Source organism: Mobula birostris, chromosome 3 (assembly GCF_030028105.1).
Source record: "Mobula birostris isolate sMobBir1 chromosome 3, sMobBir1.hap1, whole genome shotgun sequence".
NCBI classification, from domain to species: domain Eukaryota; kingdom Metazoa; phylum Chordata; class Chondrichthyes; order Myliobatiformes; family Myliobatidae; genus Mobula; species Mobula birostris.
The window spans coordinates 174,679,210-174,699,610 of record NC_092372.1 but is presented as its reverse complement, the minus strand read 5'-3'; the positions used below and the strand labels follow the sequence as shown (position 1 = coordinate 174,699,610).

The 20,401-nt window shown below is 41.1% G+C and overlaps 1 protein-coding gene across 5 annotated transcripts in view; it reads left to right on the top strand.

The window, feature by feature from the left end:
* Positions 1 to 20,401, top strand: part of cdk14 (cyclin dependent kinase 14) — a 633,043-nt gene that overhangs the window by 428,751 nt on the left and 183,891 nt on the right. For 3 of the 5 annotated variants that reach the window (XM_072253720.1, XM_072253724.1, XM_072253721.1), the window contains one exon: positions 5,880 to 5,928. In XM_072253720.1, the coding sequence (XP_072109821.1) occupies positions 5,880 to 5,928 (49 nt within the window). Of the gene's footprint in view, positions 1 to 5,879; positions 5,929 to 7,137; positions 10,343 to 16,069; positions 16,191 to 20,401 lie in introns of those variants that run through there. The other 2 variants (XR_011885468.1, XM_072253726.1) reach the window with 2 other exon arrangements.

The window sequence follows — 20,401 nt, the reverse complement described above, 5'->3', positions numbered from 1 at the left end:
CATCCTTTCTGATTTGACACAAACGATGCATTTCACTGTATGTTTCATTATACGTGTGACAAAGTTAATTTCTTTAATCTTTACTCAACATCCATCCTGGGAAAGTCATGCATGCACATCTACCCTCACTGCATCCTCCCAACATCATAACATGGATAGGGTTCAACTTGCCCTTACCTACCACCCCATGGCCTCCGTATCCAGTGTTGTTTCTGTGCACGACTACATATCAATTAAATAAAAGCATGCTCATGAGAGATGGCTTTAACTGCTGTAGTCACATTGCAGCGAGAGAGCGAGAGAGAGAACAATGCACATGCACAGACAACAGATCAATATGTAGTGCTGGGGGGGGGGGGTCATTTCTCTAAAAGAAATTGATCCATACATTTCACTTCCTTCCCCTTTAGTTTAATGCATCATAAAACTGCATATGTACAAAACATTCAATTTCCCTTTCATAAACCTATATTCCAAATAAACATTCTTTCACAATAACAGTCCATAACAACTTCACAGTTCTAAAGGTTCAGTCTTTTGAATGGCACTCTGTTTCTTTCAGGATAGTGCCTCTGGACCTGTGGAGTGGTATCAGGTTTGGTAGGTGTCTTGTCTAAGACCGTGTTCTCAGTGTCTGGTGTCACACTGCTGTCAGTGACATGGTCATTGAGAGGTAAGTCCAGTAACTATAATGTGTCCGTCTTGTTGGATAGTGTCGACTCAGGTGTGTTCTTCAGTTGAGCAGCCATCTAAGTCCATTAATATGATGGACAAGACAGACAGTTCCTTACAGCACAAGGTGAACAGCTACCTTTTTGTGTATCGGAACTCTGTTCATGTGACAACAAATCAACACCTGCAATACTGTTCATAAACAGGAATCTGAGATCTCACACAGACCTCCTGAAACCAGATCAATGGAAGTAAGTGCAGAATAAACGGTTCAGTCAGTTGCCAAGTGAAGCAGCAAGGAGTTTCGAGATTGGACAGGAAGTCCTAGTGCGTGATTACCAAGAAGACAAGTGGACATCTGGTAGGACAGCCACAAGAACTGAACCTCTGATGTACACAGCAGATGTTGGAGATCAGGCATGGAAACATCAAGTTTTTGAATTTCTGCAATAAATCCAGAAAGTCATTCATCTTTTGACTGAATCCTTTTGTAAAACCTAAATCTCACAGCTATTATCAGCAGTTTTGGGCTCATGATTTTGTAAAATTGTAAAAATTTTGTTGAACCTCATGCTTGCTGGCTTTGTGGGGATTACTAAATTGCATAAGAGACTGTATGTTCTTGGGCCCTTTAAGCTTAAAGTGTAGGGACTTGTTGTTCCTCCACGTTGTTCAAGTTACAATACAGTTCAACCCTCTGGATATATGACTCCCAGCCTTCATTAGCAACATCAAATCGTCAGCTTTCCTGACTGAAGCCATCACCACATTATTTTCACCTTAAATTCAGCACATCTTTCTCAGTTACTGTGCACTGTACTCATGGGTTTGTTAGCGTCTATGATAGCCATCTTGTGCTTAACTGTCACTGTTTTTGTCCTGTAATCGGGCCATAACTGTCGGTGCAATTCATGATATTTTCTGACATTCAGGTTTGTACCCGTTGCCAATTTGATATGTCTGTGCACAACTACATATATATTAATTAAAATGAAGTATGCTTTTATTTAACTCGTGTATTCACATTGCAGTGTGTGTGTGTGTGAAAGAGAGAGAACAATGTGCATGCATAGACAACAGATTGTCATGCTGGGGGTGGGGGTGGTTATTGCTTTAAAAGAAATAGATCCATACATCACATCTAGCACATCGTTCTCTGTAACTTTTGCCACCTTCAATGGGACCTTATAATTAAGCACACCTTCACCGCCCCCCCCCCCCCGCAACCTCTTCTTTCTATAGGAATTGCTCTCCACATGACTCCCTTGTCAACTCGTCTCTCTCCACTGATCTTCCTCCTGGCACTTATCCCTGAAAGTGCCTCAGGTGCTATACCTACACCAACACCTCCTACCTCACCAGCATTCAGAACCCTAAACCGTTCTCCCAGGTCAGCAGTGCTTCACCTGTGTGTCCGTCAAGGTCATCTATTGTATCTGGTGCTCCCGATGCAGCCTCCTCTACATTGGTGAAAACTAACAGATTGGGGAGACCGCTTCATTGAGCACCTACGCTCTGTCTACTGCAAAAAGCAGGGACGCTGGTGGCTACCCATTTAATTTCAACCTCCCATTCCAACATCCTCCTCCATTGCTGCAATGAGAATTTAAAATAAAGCTCAAATGAGTATTTTCAATATTAGACTCAATCAAGAAAATTAATATTTTTAGCAAAGCAACCTACATGATTGGAACTTTATTCACCATCCTAAATATTCATTCTCTCCAACAATGACACATTGTGGCATGTGAAATCCACAGAAGTAACTACTGATTACCCGAATGGCACCTCTCAAATCAGCAATCTCTACCTTCAGGAGGTGCAGCGGATGCATGGGAACACCACTATTTGCAGATTCTCCTCTGAGGCTATGTCCACACTAGACCGGATAATTTTGAAAAAGCCAGTTTCGCGTAAAAACGACAGGCGTCCACACCAGGCGTTTTTGAAAATTCCTCCGTCCACATTAAAATGGGTATTTGGGCGAATCTCCTCCTACTGGGCATGCACAGGACACATCTACAGAAAACAAGCGAAGAGGAAACGGTATACTTCGTGTGTGTTTGTCCAGTTACAGACTAGAAAAACTTAAAAGGAAATTGCCAAATGGAAGACTTGGTGCACGTTTGTCCAGTTACAGTTACAGACTAGAAAAATTTAAAAGGAAATTGCCAAACAACAGACAGTGGTTGGCTCTCACGCAGGAGGACTGAAAACTAAAAAGCAAATACTGGAGCGTATGGAGGTAACCGACAGGGAATTCACGGACAGTATGACCCCAGCTGACGATGAACATTGTAAAACTGACTAACTCTGTTGCACAGGGATTTACAATGATGAGGAATATGATGGCTCCCCCCCCCCAAGTACTTTTCACCACCACAATACCAGCCTCACAACCACTACAATAGCTATACATACGGACACACAGACCCCCGGGTGGCCCCACCAACATCTTCCCCACTCCCACAGAGGGGTCACTCTGGAAACATTTCCTACAGCCATAGTCTCTTCACCGATGAAAGGGACGACAGGTTTTTTAAAACCTCCAGTTACCCCGTACACACTACAACGCCCAGCTGGTGTTTTCAGATTTAAACACTCTGGAGAGCGTTTTTAGAAAAGCTCAGTTTTTGGGGGAGGAAAGCGCCATTTCAGTGTGGACGGAGGGCCAAAACGAAGAGATAAAGCTTGGTTATGGATTTATCTGGTCTAGTGTGGACGTAGCCTAGAGGCCAATTTATACTTGTGGGTCAAATGGACACCCTAGGTACAGCGTAGCCACATACCCTGCGCCGTAGCGTGATGCGCACCTCCCCAAAAATGTAACTGCGCATCACGGAGATGCAGACTGAAACAACTGTGACTGGTCTGCTTAGTAGCATCGCATTTCTTCCTACGCTGCAATAGCTTCCCATTGGCGACTGAAGAGCAGGGAAGGAATTATAGCTGCAATGCTTCCCATACAGACATCTGAAATTATGGAGGACCCTGTGCTTGACGCCAGCTTGTAGCTAGCTGCTACAGCCTGTTGACTTCCACCTGAAGCTAAAACTCGAATGGTGATTGCCAGTCTCTGAGTATACTGTGCGTACACTGATGCGAAATAAATGATTGGAGACGATGAACCAAATCATCAAATCTACCTGCGGACATCCAAAAATATTTGAAATGCATTTCCTTGTCCATGTCTCTCAGTGGCCGGACAAGCACAGAAAATTCACCCTCCTTCAGTTTCAGTCGCCATTGTTTGAAGTTGAGTTTCTTTGTGCTGAGTTTCAACATGAAGAAACTCAATGCAGTGGCATAGAAACCCCACCGTCAACTAGCGTTTTGGTGGTGATTTGCAGAGTGACGCAGACACACCAACGCACAAGTATAAATGTTCACAATGCACGTAGGCCACTTGTGTAGGTTACGGCGTCCAGTTAGCACAGAAGTATAAACCAGGCTTAGGGACTAGACATACTAGGCAGGCCCATAGCCATTTAACAGGATTATAGAACAATACAGCACAGAAACAGGCCCTTCTGCCTGCTGACCTTTATAGTTGTCTATGCCCATCAAACTGGCCTGCTTTAATTTCATCTATCTATGCCTAGCATATTCAGGTACCTGTCTAAGTGCCTCTTTGATGTCTGAACTGCTCCTGCCTCCAGCACCTCCTCTAGTTTCCTCATTCCAGATACTAACTACTCAGGAAAAGTGACACCATAGCTCCTCTTTAAACCTCTTCCCTCTCACTTTAAACCTGTGGTTTTAGATGACCCTACAATTTGGAAAATGACTCTGATTATCTACCCCATCATGCCTCTCAGATTACAGATAGGTTTATCATGTCACTCCTCAGTCTCCTCCACTCCAGGAAAACAAACAGACTCAGCCTATCTGTAGATGCTGAAAATCTTGAGCAACACATGCTGGAGGAACTCAGCAAGTTAGGCAGCATCTATGGAGAGGAACAAATAGTAGATATCTTGAGCCAAGACCCTCCATCAGGAATATTCAATCTCAGTTTATAATTCAGCACTCTTGTGAACCATTTCTAGCTGAATCACATCCTTCCAGTAGCATGGTGACCAAAACTGTACATGATATTCAAAGTGTTGCCTAAACAAGTGTAGCTGCACTTCCTGGTATTTTCTGGTTTATGTTTTGCTTTGGGTCTAACATCAATGGTTTTGTTCCTTTATTAAGCTTCCTAAGATTTCTACTCTAGCCTATGCTGTCATACTTATTTGCATTTTAATCCAGGACTGAATAATATCAGAGGCACAGACTGTATGATAGGTCATCATAAATCAGAGCCTTCATAAAATTATTAACGGAGCTTTAACATCTCACATTGAACACAAAACGGCATACCGCAAAAAAAAAATTTGGAATAATAAAAGTTAGTGAGGAAATAAATACATAGAAAAATGTTTAACTGATACCTGGAATGAACTATGTTCTGATAAAGATTCAGCTGCATCTGGCTCTGGTGAATTGTGCAGGATAAATTAATCAGATTTGCATAGAGAGTAGCAGATGATAATAATCAAGTCAGATAATTAAAAGCAATGAATTAAACACCTGCAGATCTAAGGGTAAATCTGTCTCATGTTTCACTTCTAGTGGCTTCTCATTGCATATGGTGATTGTATTAGTAAAATACCTTATTATATTAAAAAAATGCATTTATGTAACATTTGCAATGACCTCAGAATATGATAAAAGTCTTAAAATAGAAAATTTAGCAGTCAATTTGCATATATTAAGGTCTCATAAATATCAATGCAACAAGGTTTACTGAATAACAATGTGATAATGGCCTGTTCACTGTTATTCATTGAGGAATAAGAAATATCCAATATACAGCAAATCTTTCTACTCTTTGTTTAATATATGTCCACAAAAGAGGGCAGAAATACTTCAATACAACATGTCATCTGAAAAATCGCATTTCTAATGGTGGTGGACTCCCTTACAGTATTGCACAGGAGTTCATCCAGGTTTATGTGCTGAAGTATCTGATGTACTGGAATCTATTTCAGAGATTTAAACGTATAAAGCTTAACATACTTCGTAAATTAATATTTGCCCTGATAAAAGCTTCTTATTTGTCTGTTTAAATATTCTAAATGCTGTTTATTATTTAAGGGACTAGTACAATGATTAATTAAAAAGCAACATGGAAACACTCATTGTATTTCTTTTTCTTCCAGATCGCTTCACGCAGTACAGTTCTAAAAAACTTAGGCAAGCGTGGAATAAGTAAGTCTTTTTGTCAATGATAGTTCTTTACATCCTGTTGCATATGTGTATATCTATGTCTATATTTATCTATGGAAACAATTTCCTATTACATTCCTTTTTACGTTCAAGTTAGCACAATGGGTATAGATTAGATTAGATTAGATTATGAGGACACGCAGTCCTCTTTTATTGTCATTTAGTAATGCATGCACTAAGAAATGATACAATGTTCCTCCAGTATGATGACACAGAAACACAAGACAGACCAAGCCTGAAAAACTGACAAAAACCACATAATTATAACATATAGTTACAACAGTGCAAAGCAATACCGTAATTTGATAAAGAACAGACCATGGGCACGGTAAAAGAATGTCTCAAAGTCTCTCGAAAGTCCCATCATCTCACGCAGACGGTAGAAGGAAGAAAACTCTCCCTGTCATGAACCTTCAGTGCCACAAACTTGCCGACGCAGCACCCTGGAAGCACCTGACCACAGTCCGAATCTGAGTCCGTCCAAAAACTTCGAGCCTCCGACCAGCCCTCCAACACTGAGCACTGAGCACCATCTTTGCCGAGCACTTCGACCCCGGCCCCGGCAACAGGCAAAGCCGAGGATTTGGGGCCTTCCCCTCTGGAGATTCTCGATTGCACAGTAGCAGTGGCAGCGAAGCAGGCATTTCAGAAGTTTCTCCAGATGTATATCTGTATAATTGTGAATTAAAACTAAGCTGCTGTATTATGTACATACTGTTTCAGTTTCGCAGAACCACTTTAATAAGCATAAATGGCAATTTCTGCAGCAGCCTGAAACTTCAAGCATTTTTAAATTATTGATATACATTTTAATTCAGGTATTCTTATTTATACAATCATACATTGGTTTCTGAGATAATACAGGAATATTTGTCAGGGTTAACAGTGACATACCATTTCTTGTATAGTGTTAAAGCATATAACATTTTTCTAACTGCGGTATGGTTCATGTTTTCATCTTGCTTCATTAAACACAGATTTGCAAAAAAATCTATATTGATAACTGAGTAACTGACAACGTATTTATCAATGTAGGAACAAAGTCTGTGATATGGTTGGAAGAGAAGGGCAAGTTTTGATGTGTAACCAAATTTTTGTAGTAGCACTGGATTTAAATTGGATTTGCATCTAGCCTATTGAACTAATTAGTTTGAATTCTAGTATTATTTATGTTATACCATTTGGATTTAGATCAATTGGCGAAGCTGTTTCTTAGAAGTGTAGCATAGCTTTATCTGAAGAAACAAGGACATGGTCTGGGTGTGCGACGTAACAATCTGGAGGAAGATCATTTAACCCATTGTGCAAAAAGGACATAACACAACATGCTGGGGAACGCAGCAGGCCAGGCAGCATCTATACGAAGAAGTACAGTCAACGTTTCAGGCCAAGACCCTTTGTCAGGACTGTACCGTGGACAGCTTCTGCAGATTTCCTCGTGTTTGCGTTTTTAAAATAACAGAACATGTTTGTATTTTTCTTCTGCGAAATTAAAGAATAAGTCTCTTAAAGAAGAGCTTCACTTTTTACTCTTGCAGAAGAGGACTAATGATTCATATGTTAGTTTTTTTAAAAAAACAATGTTTGCAAGAAGAATTAAAATGTATAAAATTTTGAAGAAATATTGTTTATACTTCAAAAAAGTCACTGTGTGTGTGTGTTTGTGTATATACTGCACAAAAAAAAATCCTTGAATGCCTTCCTTGTCTCTGCAACTTAAATTTAACTGGTTCGAGTCATTGCCCTCGGAGGGGCTGCTGGGTCCCGATGCTCTCTGAGCTTCCTCTCTGAGCAATGAGGAAGGGTTAGTTAGCAATCTTGTCGTGCGAGGCCTCTTGAGTAAGAGTGACCATAATATGGTGGAATTCTTCATTAAGATGGAGAGTGACATAGTTAATTCAGAAACAAAGGTTCTAAACTTAAAGAAGGGTAACTGTGAAGGTATGAGATGTGAATTAGCTAAGATAGACTGGCAAATGACATTTAAAGGGTTGACGGTGGATATGCAATGGCAAGCATTTAAAGATCGCATGGATGAACTACAACAATTGTTCATCCTAGTTTGGCAAAAGAATAAACCAGGGAAGGTAGTGCACCCGTGGCTGACAAGGGAAATGAGGGATAGTATCAATTCCAAAGAAGAAACATACAAAGTAGCCAGAAAAAGTGGCACACCTGAGGACTGGGAGAATTTCAGAGTTCAGCGGAGGAGGACAAAGGGCTTAATTAGGAAACGGAAAGAAGATTATGAGAGAAAGCTGGCAGGGAACATAAAAACTGACTGTAAAAGCTTTTATAGATATGTGAAAAGAAAAAGATTGGTTAAGACAAATGTAGGTCCCACAGTCAGAAACAGGTGAATTGATCATGGGGAACAAGGACATGGCAGACCAATTGAATAACTACTTTGGTTCTGTCTTCACTGAAGGAGGACATAAATAATCTTCTGGAAATAGTAGGGGACTGAGGGTCTAGTGAGATGGAGGACTGAGGGAAATGCATGTTAGTAGGGAAGTGGTGTTAGGTAAATTGAAGGGATTAAAGGCAGATAAATCCCCAGGGCCAGATGGTCTGCATCCCAGAGTGCTTAAGGAAGTAGCCCAAGAAATAGTGGATGCATTAGTGATAATTTTTCAAAACTCCTCAGATTTTGGACTAGTTCCTGAGGATTGGAGGGTGGCTAATGTAACGCCGTTTTTTAAAAAAGGAGGGAGAGAGAAACCAGGGAATTATAGACCGGTTAGCCTGACATTGGTGATGGGGAAACTGCTAGAGTCAGTTATCAAAGATGGGATAACAGCACATTTAGAAAGCGGTGAAATCATTGGACAAAGTCAGCATGGATTTGTGAAAGGAAAATCATGTCTGACGAATCTCATAGAATTTTTTGAGGATGTAACTAGTAGGGTGGATAGGGGAGAACCAGTGGATGTGGTATATTTGGATTTTCAAAAGGCTTTTGACAAGGTCCCACCAGGAGATTAGTGTGCAAACTTATAGCATACGGTATTGCGGGTATGGTATTGATGTGGATAGAGAATTAGTTGGCAGACAGGAAGCAAAGAGTGGGAATAAACGGGTCCTTTTCAGAATGGCAGGCAGTGACTAGTGGGGTACCGCAAGGCTCAGTGCTGGGACCCCAGTTGTTTACAATATATATTAATGACTTAGACGAGGGAATTAAATGCAGCATCTCCAAGTTTGCGGATGACATGAAGCTGGGCGGCAGTGTTAGCTGTGAGGAGGATGCTAAGAGGATGCAGGGTGACTTGGATAGGTTAGGTGAGTGGGCAAATTCATGGCAGATGCAATTTAATGTGGATAAATGTGAGGTTATCCACTTTGGTGACAAGAACAGGAAAACAGATTATTATCTGAATGGTGGCCGATTAGGAAAAGGGGAGGTGCAACGGGACCTGGGTGTCATTGTACACCAGTCATTGAAAGTGGGCATGCAGGTACAGCAGGCGGTGAAAAAGGTGAATGGTACGCTGGCATTCATAGCAAGAGGATTCATGTACAGGAGCAGGGAGGTTCTACTGCAGTTGTACAAGGCCTTGGTGAGACCACACCTGGAGTACTGTGTGCAGTTTTGGTCCCCTAATCTGAGGAAAGACATTCTTGCCATAGAGGGAGTACAAGGAAGGTTCACCAGATTGATTCCTGGGATAGCAGGACTTTCGTATGAAGAAAGACTGGATCGACTAGGCTTATATTCGCTGGAATTTAGAAGATTGAGGGGGAATCTTATTGAAACGTATAAAATTCTAAAGGGATTGGACAGGCTAGATGCAGGAAGATTGTTCCTGATGTTGGGGAAGTCCAGAATGAGGGGTCACAGTTTGAGGATAAAGGGGAAGCCTTTTAGGACCGAGATTAGGAAAAACTTCTTCACATAGAGAGTGGTGAATCTGTGGAGTTCTCTGCCACAGTTGAGGCCAGTTCATTGGCTATATTTAAGAAGAAGTTAGATATGGCCCTTGTGGCTAAAGGGATCAGGGGGTATGTAGAGAAGGCAGGTACAGGGTTCTGAGTTGGATGATCAGCCATTATCATACTGAATGCGGTGCAGGCTCGAAGGGCCGAATGGCCTACTCCATTTTCTATGTTTCTATGAGATATTATTGAAATTCTGAGAATTATGGATTGGACTGTGGTTATAACTAACTGTAGTTCATATAGGCCTCGTTCAGTTCTAGTTTCAGTTTTTTTTTGTCTTCTTGCCCATTACTTCTTGTTGCGGATTGGCAGGCTGGATTTGTATGATCGGTTAGTTTTTGTGTGAGGGAATGGTTGGGTTATTTGGGATTTTCGAGTTTTTGTTTCTTTTTCTCTTCATGCGGCGGGGTATTGATATCTTTCTTTCATCTACTTTTTTTTGTATTCTATGGCTATCTGGAGAAGACAAATTTCAGAGTTGAATTTTGCATACTTTGATAATAAAATGGAACTTTCAACTTGAACCTTTAAATGCTAGAGAATTTTTTTTTGAAAATTTAATATTGCACAATGTAGATGCTAGTAAATCTATCCTACTAGCAAAAGGTAAATCTTTTTATTAAGTTAAACATACATTAATAGGAGCTTCTTTCTTTAGTATTCCTTAGATGTGCAGATCTTAAATCTCTAATTTCTTTAGAATTTAAGACGTACGTTACTCCAATTCTCCTGTTTGATAAGAACCAGTCACACCTTTGTTAATTCACTTTAGCTGAACTTCGTTAATTTACACATCCACTTCACCTGAACTGTGGTTGCTTACTGTGATGTTACCTGTTTTCCGATGTATTGAAATAAGTTTGAAAAGAATTAGAACTATCATTTGAGCTCATTCTTTTCCTTGTGTATGTTTACCTGTGTGACTGCGGCTTAAGATGTGATGTATTTCAATTGTATACAATATTTAACTCTTTCAACGCAACAAACTATTCGATGTTCTCCGTCACAGTTCTTGGTCGCAGGAAAGCACAGCAGATGTCAAGTTTAGTGCATGACTGTGGAATGCATTTAAATGGCAGCAGATGATGGTAATGTGGAAGGAATAATTCTAGGTGTGTAACGTACAAAGATTCAGTAGTTTATAGGAATCAACTAACAAGCAGTTTTATTTTCTCAGGCAATTGATTGATTTGAGTACATGCTTCTGGTTGTTTTAGTTATAATTCTCCACAGCTAGCCAGCTCTATCTGAATCATTGTAATTCATATTCTTTTGATATTTCTCCTTTATCTGAAGGACTTGATGGAACTGCATTGCTATAAAGGCGTCAGCAGGCAGTTTGTTGAGCACCTTTTAAACCATTCAGTCAGGTCTGTTCTCACTGACTGTGGTTTTGCAGCAGTGGTACAGTACAATATATTAAATTATTATAGGTTATAATAAGAAGTATAAAAATAAATATATAGTGCAGAAGAAGAGAACAAAATTGTGAGGTAGTGTTCAAGGTTTCGTGGATCTGATGGGGAAGGGGAAGAATCTGTTTACAAAATGTTGAATGTTATTCACATTTCTGTACCTCCTCCCTGATGGTAGTAATGAGAAGAGGGCATGTCCTGGGTGTTGAGGGTTCTTAATGAGACATCACGTTTTGAAGATGTCCTCGATGGTGGGAAGGCTAGTACCAGGCTGGTGGGGAAACTAGACATGGGGCCAAAAGTGGTCTGACGAGCACCTTTTAAAGCAGCATTACATCCGTGGCTTCTTGTCCTCTTTGAAATGAATATTAACATTGCATTTGCCTTTATTGCTAATCCTGATATGTTGTACTTCCTGATATTCATGTGCGCTAGTGTGGGCAACTTCCAAGTTTGAGCCAACAAATAGCACATATGTGTTATCTCGTTGAGCTGCCAGGCTATCACCGTCTGCTGTTAGCAAAGCTAATTACTGCCTAGACCTTTGGCTTATGCTGCAGTCATGCAATTGTCCACTCTTGGCATCCTGTAGTTCACAAATAATCACAAGCTCAAATGGATCCAAAATATGACTGCAAAAAATAATTCCTATTGTGCTCAACAGTGAGCAAGCCACAATATGATCCACAAAGGTTCTTTACTATCCACAGTACTCAGACTGGTATTCAATTGAATGATCACACACGCAGCAAAACCAGACATTGTAGTCTGCTTGATCTGTGTCAGCCTCACCAGCTCTCTGACTGTATGGGTATCCCCCCGGCTTTTCAAAAGTTTGCTTTACGCCACTTGGCTTTTACGAAAGACCTACATTACTACCTGTTTTCGCTAACTGAAAGAAATCCGAAGAGGGTTTTTGCTTTTACAAAAAGAAAGGGGAAAAGCGAAAATAGCGTTCAGCGTTTATTTTGCAGTGAGCCGTTATAGAGGCAGCGTGCACCCCGAGCAGTACCGCCAAGCTCCTTCCCTGGGAACGACACTCAGCATCTCAGCATCAAGCCGCCATAGCTTTGAACTGTTTCTGTGTGGAAGTTGACAAAGATGATGCAATAGCAAATGGCCCGAAAGTGAAGTCATCCAGGAACTGAATGTGAAGCACTTGCGTGAGATTTTCGCTACGATTTACAGTGCTGCAATGATTGCAGAAAAGTATGACTTTAATTTTGAAAGGGCACGTAGGTTTAGGGCAGGTTTGCAGGATGTTTTGAGTGCTTACAAAGAACTGTATGTGTGTGCTTGCTGTCTTCCCGATTTTGGTAAGTGAAACTACACTGTACATACATTATTTCTACTTTGTATTTATCATATCATTCCTGCTTTTACTATATGTTAGTGTTATTTTAGGTTCTGTGTGTTATTTGGTATGATTTGGTAGGTTATTTTTTGGGTCTGGGAACGCTCAAGTATTTTTCCCGTAGAAATTAATGGTAGTTGCTTCTTTGCTTTACACCATTTCGGTTTACGGAAGGTTTCATAGGAATGCTCTACTTTCAGACAGTGGGGGATATCTGTATAGTGTTCATTCCACAGCTGCACTATAGTAACACGTGCATATTAACCATCAGTATTTCCTAGTGGCATCACATCAACAAGATCAAGAACAACAGGTGGTGGAAGTGCCAGTACCTCCACCTTAGTTTGAACATGTATTGCTGTCCTCTTGTGATCACTATGCTCCCTGGCTAACGTCATCAAGGCCCACATTGGTTTAGGGAGCATGGTCTCTGCTCCCATCTGGATCTGTTCTCTTGGAGCTAGGAAGGAAATGAAGGCTTCCCAGCCTTGTCTGCGTCTGCACACAAATGAGGAAATCTGCATAACCTACTTTTGGGACAGACTTGGGAAGCTGGACCCTTCCATTTGAAGAGAACTCTTCCTGTGATGCGCTGCCTTATCAGAGAAAGACAAAGTAAGTATCCCACCAAATATCTGAACCCTGGCCCATTCCCTGTTTAATTCTTGCCTCGGAAGGTAGAGGGGAACAACCAATGGGCAGTTGGCGGGCAATCTCAGCAGTGGATGGATCTGTGCATGCTTGTGCTGGAAGACGGTGAACTGTGCTAGCAAGATTGTGGGAAAGGCAATGTGCGGGCATGGGCAGCTTTGGGAAGGAGATTGATGGTAAAGGCCGCAAGACCTTGCACCTGCAAAAAAAAAACAGCTAAACAGTCCTTGCATTGCCACCAGCTGTGCATTCAGTGGATTCTGTTTGTAACTTCCTGCTTTAATTTATTCCCTTTCCTGTGATGATAGTGAGATAAAAAATGGCCTCCTGCCTTGCACTTTCTGTACCTCATCTCAATAATTGTTGAGGCGGGTAACACTGTATCGTCCTGGGATGTGCTCAGACTTAACTCTCTTTAATTAAAGCAGCAGATGAAGGATGGAACCAAAGCAAATAGATCCAAAATAAAGGTAAATGCTTCACTGACACAACTAAATTAGACGGTCTTGCTTGACTGAAATTTATGAAGATGGCAATCAGTTCAGCCACAGGAAATACTCCACCCAAGGCTTGCTACACACCTCAGTGTCCTCTTAATAGGTTTACTTATCCCCCCACCGATTCTCCGCTCCACACAATTTTCTTTGTTTACTGTCTAAAAGTAATAATTGTACGGTCCTTTTCATGGGATAAAGCTGCACCAAGTCCACCTACAAAATAGGTTTTAAACAAAGCTTTTGGCAAAAAAAATTTTTTGGAAGAACTCATTTAGTGTACTATTATATCAGAATTTCCAAGAGAGCAATTAATTCTAGTCCTTAATATCAGATTGGCCACTACCGATCTCTGTCTTAAAATTCACCCTTTTATTTATATTGAGGGTAACTGCGATAAGCTGACAATTGTTGCTTCATTATCTATACTTGAGCAGTGAGATACATGGATAATTAAAAGATCTGGGCAAGGTTTTGCAGATCCAGTAATGGAGCTTAATGCTTAGTGTTTTTGCACCTGTCATATGTTGAATGACTGGATGTTACAAAATAATTTTGTTTTCATTCTGTTTGGCATATCTTCTGGTAAGAAATATGTTCTAATATTCATAAATTTCTCATGGGTAAGTGTATTTTAAAGAAATTCTTTAATGCCCAGTATCTTACCTTCCCCCCACAACTTGATGTGGACTGTTATGAAAGGTCACTGATCTTGAGTTGAGTGCTTTTTTGCTTTTTTTTTAAATTGTAAAATAAATTCAAGTTTTGAAACTAAGCGAAAGAAAAACACAGGAGCCTGGGATAACTTGCAGGATAAACTTGAATACCTCTATCTGGGATAAACACGGGAGCCCACCAGGTTAACTGGCAAACACGAGGAATTCTGGAGATGCTGGAAATTCAAGCAACACACATCAAAGTTGCTGGTGAACGCAGCAGGCCAAGCAGCATCTCTAGGAAAAAGTACAGTCGACATTTCGGGCCGAGACCCTTCATCAGGACTAACTGAAAGAAGAGGTTAACTGGCATACACTTAGTTTCTCTTTGGTGAGGTGTGCACATATGACGTGGTACCTGAGACTTTTGTGCAGTCCTGTATTTGTCAACGTGGAGCAGAGAGAGAGTTTGTAAATCTGGCAGGAGTAAAGGATGTTGGGAATGGTGAGGGTGGAGCGCCACTGGATGGGTGTGGGACAGGTGGCAGAGAAGGAGTGCCAGGGTGGAGCGTGGTGCAGGTGCAGAGACACCCAGCCCTGAGACACCAGGCAAGGACATTTGATTCCAAACAATTGGTTTATTGATCATTTCAGAATGTCTCTTTGTTGCTTCCCACTCCTTCCCCTCTCTCTTCTCCTTTTCCCAACCATAATTCCCCTTTTCTTGCTCCTTTCCCACTCTCAGTCCACAATAGAGACCCATATCAGAATCAGTTTTATCATCAGTCATGTACAGGATGTCATGAAATTTATTTTGTTTTGTGGCAGTAGTACAGTGGGATACATAAAATTACAATATAATATAACTACTATGTAGACATGCACAGCTTAGTAAATTTAAAATTTTCCCATTTAGGCCTAAAGATTCCATCACCGTCCATGGTGGATTTCTTACTCTTGTGGGGTAACATTGTTCCTGTCAAGGGGTTCACTGTATTTTGCAGAAAAGGCTTGAGGCTGCGAAACAATTTCAGGTTCTGGGGCTTCCTCCATTGTGGTTTTAGGAGTTGACTCTGCAACTGCAGGAAGTGGTTCTGACAGCTCTGGGCACCTTTCGTCTCCAGCAATTGACTCTGCTCTCCTCAATTCATTCATGTTCCACCCCCAGATGACATCAGGGATAATCTCCACTGTGTAGGAGAATGGTCCAGTCCTGTCCTTAATCTTTCCAAGTATCTGCTTTTGATCACCTCTGTAGTCGCTCACCAGGACTGCTTGTACAGGAGTGAAACATCAAGCTTCCTTGTTTGATGAACCCTCAGTTTGTCTCAGCTGTTTGACCTGCACACTCCTTCTGAGATTGGGTTTGAGGAGATCCAAGCATAAGTACAAGGGATGACCCAGGAAAAGCATAACTGCTGAATTGTTGGCTGTGCAGTGTGCTGCATTGCGATATGCAAGGAAGAGATTGGTGAGCTTCTGATTCAGTGTTAGCGTTCTGTTAACATTGCTCACAGTGCATTTTTTAACCACTGGACAAACCTTTCTGCCAAGCCATCCATAGCTGGGTGGTTACTGTGCAGATGTAATATGTCTTATTCCATTCGTTTTCAGGAATGACTGAAACTGTTCCACAACAAACTGTGATCCGTGGTCACTGACTAAGTGCTCTGGAACATCAATCCTTCAGAAGAGGCTTTTCAACACATCAACAGTGTGTGAGGCTGCAGTGGAGGTGATTAGTCATAGTCATAGTAGTACTTTATTGATCCCGGGGGAATTTAGTTTTTGTTACAGTTGCACCATAAATAATTAAATAGTAATTAAACCATAAATAGTTAAATAGTAATATGTAAATTATGCCAGGAAATAAGTCCAGGACCAGCCTATTGGCTCAGGGTGTCTGACCCTCCAAGGGAGGAGTTGTAAAGTTTGATGGCCACAGGCAGGAATGACTTCCTATGACGCTCTGTGTTGCATCTCGGTGGAATGAGTCTCTGGCTGAATGTACTCCTGTGCCCACCCAGTACATTATGTAGTGGATGGGAGACATTGTCCAAGATGGCATGCAACTTGGACAGCATCGTCTTTTCAGACACCACTGTCGGAGAGTCCAGTTCCATCCCCACAACATCACTGGCCTGACAAATGAGTTTGTTGATTCTATTGTTGTCTGCTACCCTCAGCCTGCTGCCCCAGCACACAACAGCAAACATGATCGCACTGGCCACCACAGACTCGTAGAACATCCTCAGCATCATCCGGCAGATGTTAAAGGACCTCAGTCTCCTCAGGAAATAAAGATGGCTCTGACCCTTCTTGTAGACAGCCTCAGTGTTCTTTGACCCGTCCAGTTTATCGTCAATTCGTATCCCCAGGTATTTGTAATCCTCCACCATATCCACACTGACCCCCTGGATGGAAACAGGGGTCACTGGTACCTTAGCTGTCCTCAGGTCTACCACCAGCAACTTAGTCTTTTTCACATTAAGCTGCAGATAATTCTGCTCACACCATGTGACAAAGTTTCCTACCATAGCCCTGTACTCAGTCTCATTTCCCTTGCTGATGCATCCAACTATGGCAGAGTCATCAGAAAACTTCTGAAGATGACAAGACTCTGTGCAGTAGTTGAAGTCCGAGGTGTAAATTAGGCACACTTCTGGCCATTTTTCAGCTGCAACCACTACTACAAGAAATTTGTTCCCTTGAAAGGTTCGGCAAAACCCAGAGGAATCCTCTGCCAGGGCAATGCAGGCCATTCCCAGGGATGGAGAGACACTGCTCTTGACATCTACTGGGTGTGTTGGTATCCCACACAATGCACAGCAAGCTGCTCAATCTGCTGATTTATCCCAGACCACCAGACAAAGCTTCAAGCCAATACTTTCATTTTGACCATGCCTAGAAGACCGGCATTATATATCCTCCAACACTTTAGCTCTCAGCTTGGATGGAACAACAAAAGGAAATCCCTGTCAGGGGCAGGTTCTTCTGGGCACTGGTAAAAATTGGGCCCGCTACTATGATTTGATTTGAGTTAATTAAGATGGTTCCCTTCTCATTCTTATTTAAATGGATTTGAGTTGGCGGATTGGTGTTTTTCTTCTATGGGAGCTTGTATGGCGTATAGCTCCGGGGTTGTGCTCCCAATGGCTTTTTTTTTCTTTTTTTTTTTCTGTTAGTAGGGGTTCTTTTTCCCTTCTTTCTTTTTTCCAAAAAAAATAGTTTTAACATTTTATTTTTTATTATTATTGATATATTGTTTAGCTTTGTTAATCAGTTATTTGATCATTTAATTCTCATTGTACATATTGACATGTTGATTTGATTACTTCAATGTATTTTTTGTTGATTTTCAATAACAATTAATAAAAAAAGATTTAAAATGAAAATCAGGGAACTGGAATTTCTGCTGCACATTCCAGTTATTTTGTGTTACAGTGTAGACCTGAGACAGTGTAGGGTCTTTTCTGATTTCCCTTTGGATCATCTCTGCTGTAATAGGGAGACTTTTGATTTGTATTAGGCAGAATATGTCAAGAGACGTGTCCTTGTTTGCAAATTTTTCAGTTATTCCCTTTTCCAGGGGTAAATGGGGAAAATCTATCAGCATTTCCATGATTCGTCATCCTCTTGAGTTCCATCTTGTAATTGTGTCCTCCAAGATAGAGAGTATGTAAATGCTGGATGTATCTCCTATCAAGTTGTAGTTGTCTCAACTAATCATGACTCCCGTCATGATGGCTGTCCTGTTTTAACTGCATAAAAGCCCAATGTGGCCTGTTGGCTGTTGTATTTCACTGTTATGAATGCAATTACGAAGAAAGCATGGCTACATTTTGTACTTCCTTAGGAGTTTGCAAAGACTCAATGCGGCATCTACAACTTTGACAAACTTCTCTTGATATGCAGTGTAGAGTATATTGACTGGCTGCATCATAGCCCAATATGGAAACATCAACACCCTCCCTCCCAGGTCATGCTGTCATCTGCCTCAGGACTCGCGCCACCGGGTTCAGGAGTAGTTGTTATCTCCAAACCATCAGGCTCTTGAACCAAAAGAGATAACTTCACTTAATTTTGGTTGTCCCATCATTAAAATGCTCTCACAAACAATGGACTCACTTTCAAGGGCTCCTCATCTCATGTTCTCTATATTTATTGCTTATTTACTCATTATTATTACTATTGTTGTCTTTTTATTTATCGGCTCAAGCTGGCAAAACCCAAGGTACAGGTATATCCAAGCACACTCATTTCTCAATTGCTTCAAATATTCTAGTGGTGTTTAGTATTGTGGCTTTCTGGAGATTTACACAAATATTGCTGTGTAGGCCTAATTCAGGGGTAGGCCCGCGAAGGTATTTTGACCTGCCCGCGAGCAAATAAGGAGATACTATGCTTATCCGGCCTGCGAGTGATTTTTCCTTATTCTGAGTGTTTCACGCGACCACACTGATGGACATGCATGGTGTCTTGTTACACTAGCCCCAGGTTCCGTTTTGTTCCAAACCAAACACTGGTATATACAAATGACAGGAAGGCAGACCACCTTATTAATATGTATTAGATACTCTTCGTGCATGTGCAGGTTTTCAGATGGGATCGTTCAAATTTGTAAAAAGAAACAGCGTTCACTATGTTTTAACAAGAAATCCACGCTAAATATCCAGATATTTACATGTTCTACGATACTTGTTGAATAACTCGCGTTTCGAAATAAAATCAAAGAAAAAAATTCTAATGGCAATGAGTACAAAACGCAGGAAAGTAGACGCTGAGTGCCGAAAAAGCAGTGAAAATGAAGGAAATATCTATGCCAGCTACGAAGTCTCAGAATGTATTGCAGAAAAGATGAAGCCTTTTACAAATGGAGAGTTCATCAAAGAATGTTTACAAATAGTGGTGGATATTGTTTGTCCTGAAAAGAAATCTTCATTTGCCTCTATCAGCCCGTCAGCAAGAAAGATCACACAGCGAGTTGAAGAAATGTCAGCAGATGTTAAAAGTTGTGTAAGGGATGCCTGCAACAAATTGCATTTTTTTTCAGTTGCACTTGATGGAAGTGCAGACTTGAGAGACACTGCTCAACTTGCAGTGTTTGTGCGAGGAGTGACCTCAACTTTTAAATTTTTGAAGAGTTTATTCAATTAATTCCCGTGAAGGACACGGTTACTGGAGCAGACATTTTTGAAGCTTTGTTGAAAATGACGTCAGAAATGAAACTTAATGTGTCGAAGCTAATTGGCATCACAACTGATGGGGCACCAGCAGTGGTGGGACAGAAAAACTAAACTGAGTTCTTTGATTACTAATTGGCATCCTTGGTTAAGCACAAATGATTTTTTAGCATAATTCATTAATTTGAGGCAAAACAAATCTAGATGTATTTAAATGGATAATTCCCCTATTTCAAGTTTTTTATGGCATTTATCTGGCCCACCGTCCGCTCATTAGTATGCGATCCGGCCCACAGAGGCAAAAAGGTTGCTGACCCCTGGCCTAATTGTTAATGCCATTATGTAGTGACTTTGGGATGATACCAGTTGTAGCTGTTACTATTGGGACAATGTATACCCTCTTCATAGTTCATAGTCTTTCAATTTCCTCTTTCAATTCAGCATATTTCTGGTGCTTTTCACTTATTGAACAAGCAGGATCTCCCAGTAGCCACCCTTTTTAATTCCATTTCCCATTCTGACACATCAATCCATGGCCTCCTCTACTGTCATGATGAGGCCATGTTCAGGTTGGAAGAACAACACCTTATACTCCATCTGGATAGCCTCCCACCTGATGGCATGAATATCAATTTCTTGAACCCCTCTCCTCCACCATTCCTCATCCCCTTTTTCTTCTCTTATCTTATCTCCTTGCCTACCCATTGCCTCCCTCTGGTACACTTCCCCTCTTCTTTCTTCCATGGCCTTCTGTCCTTTCCTA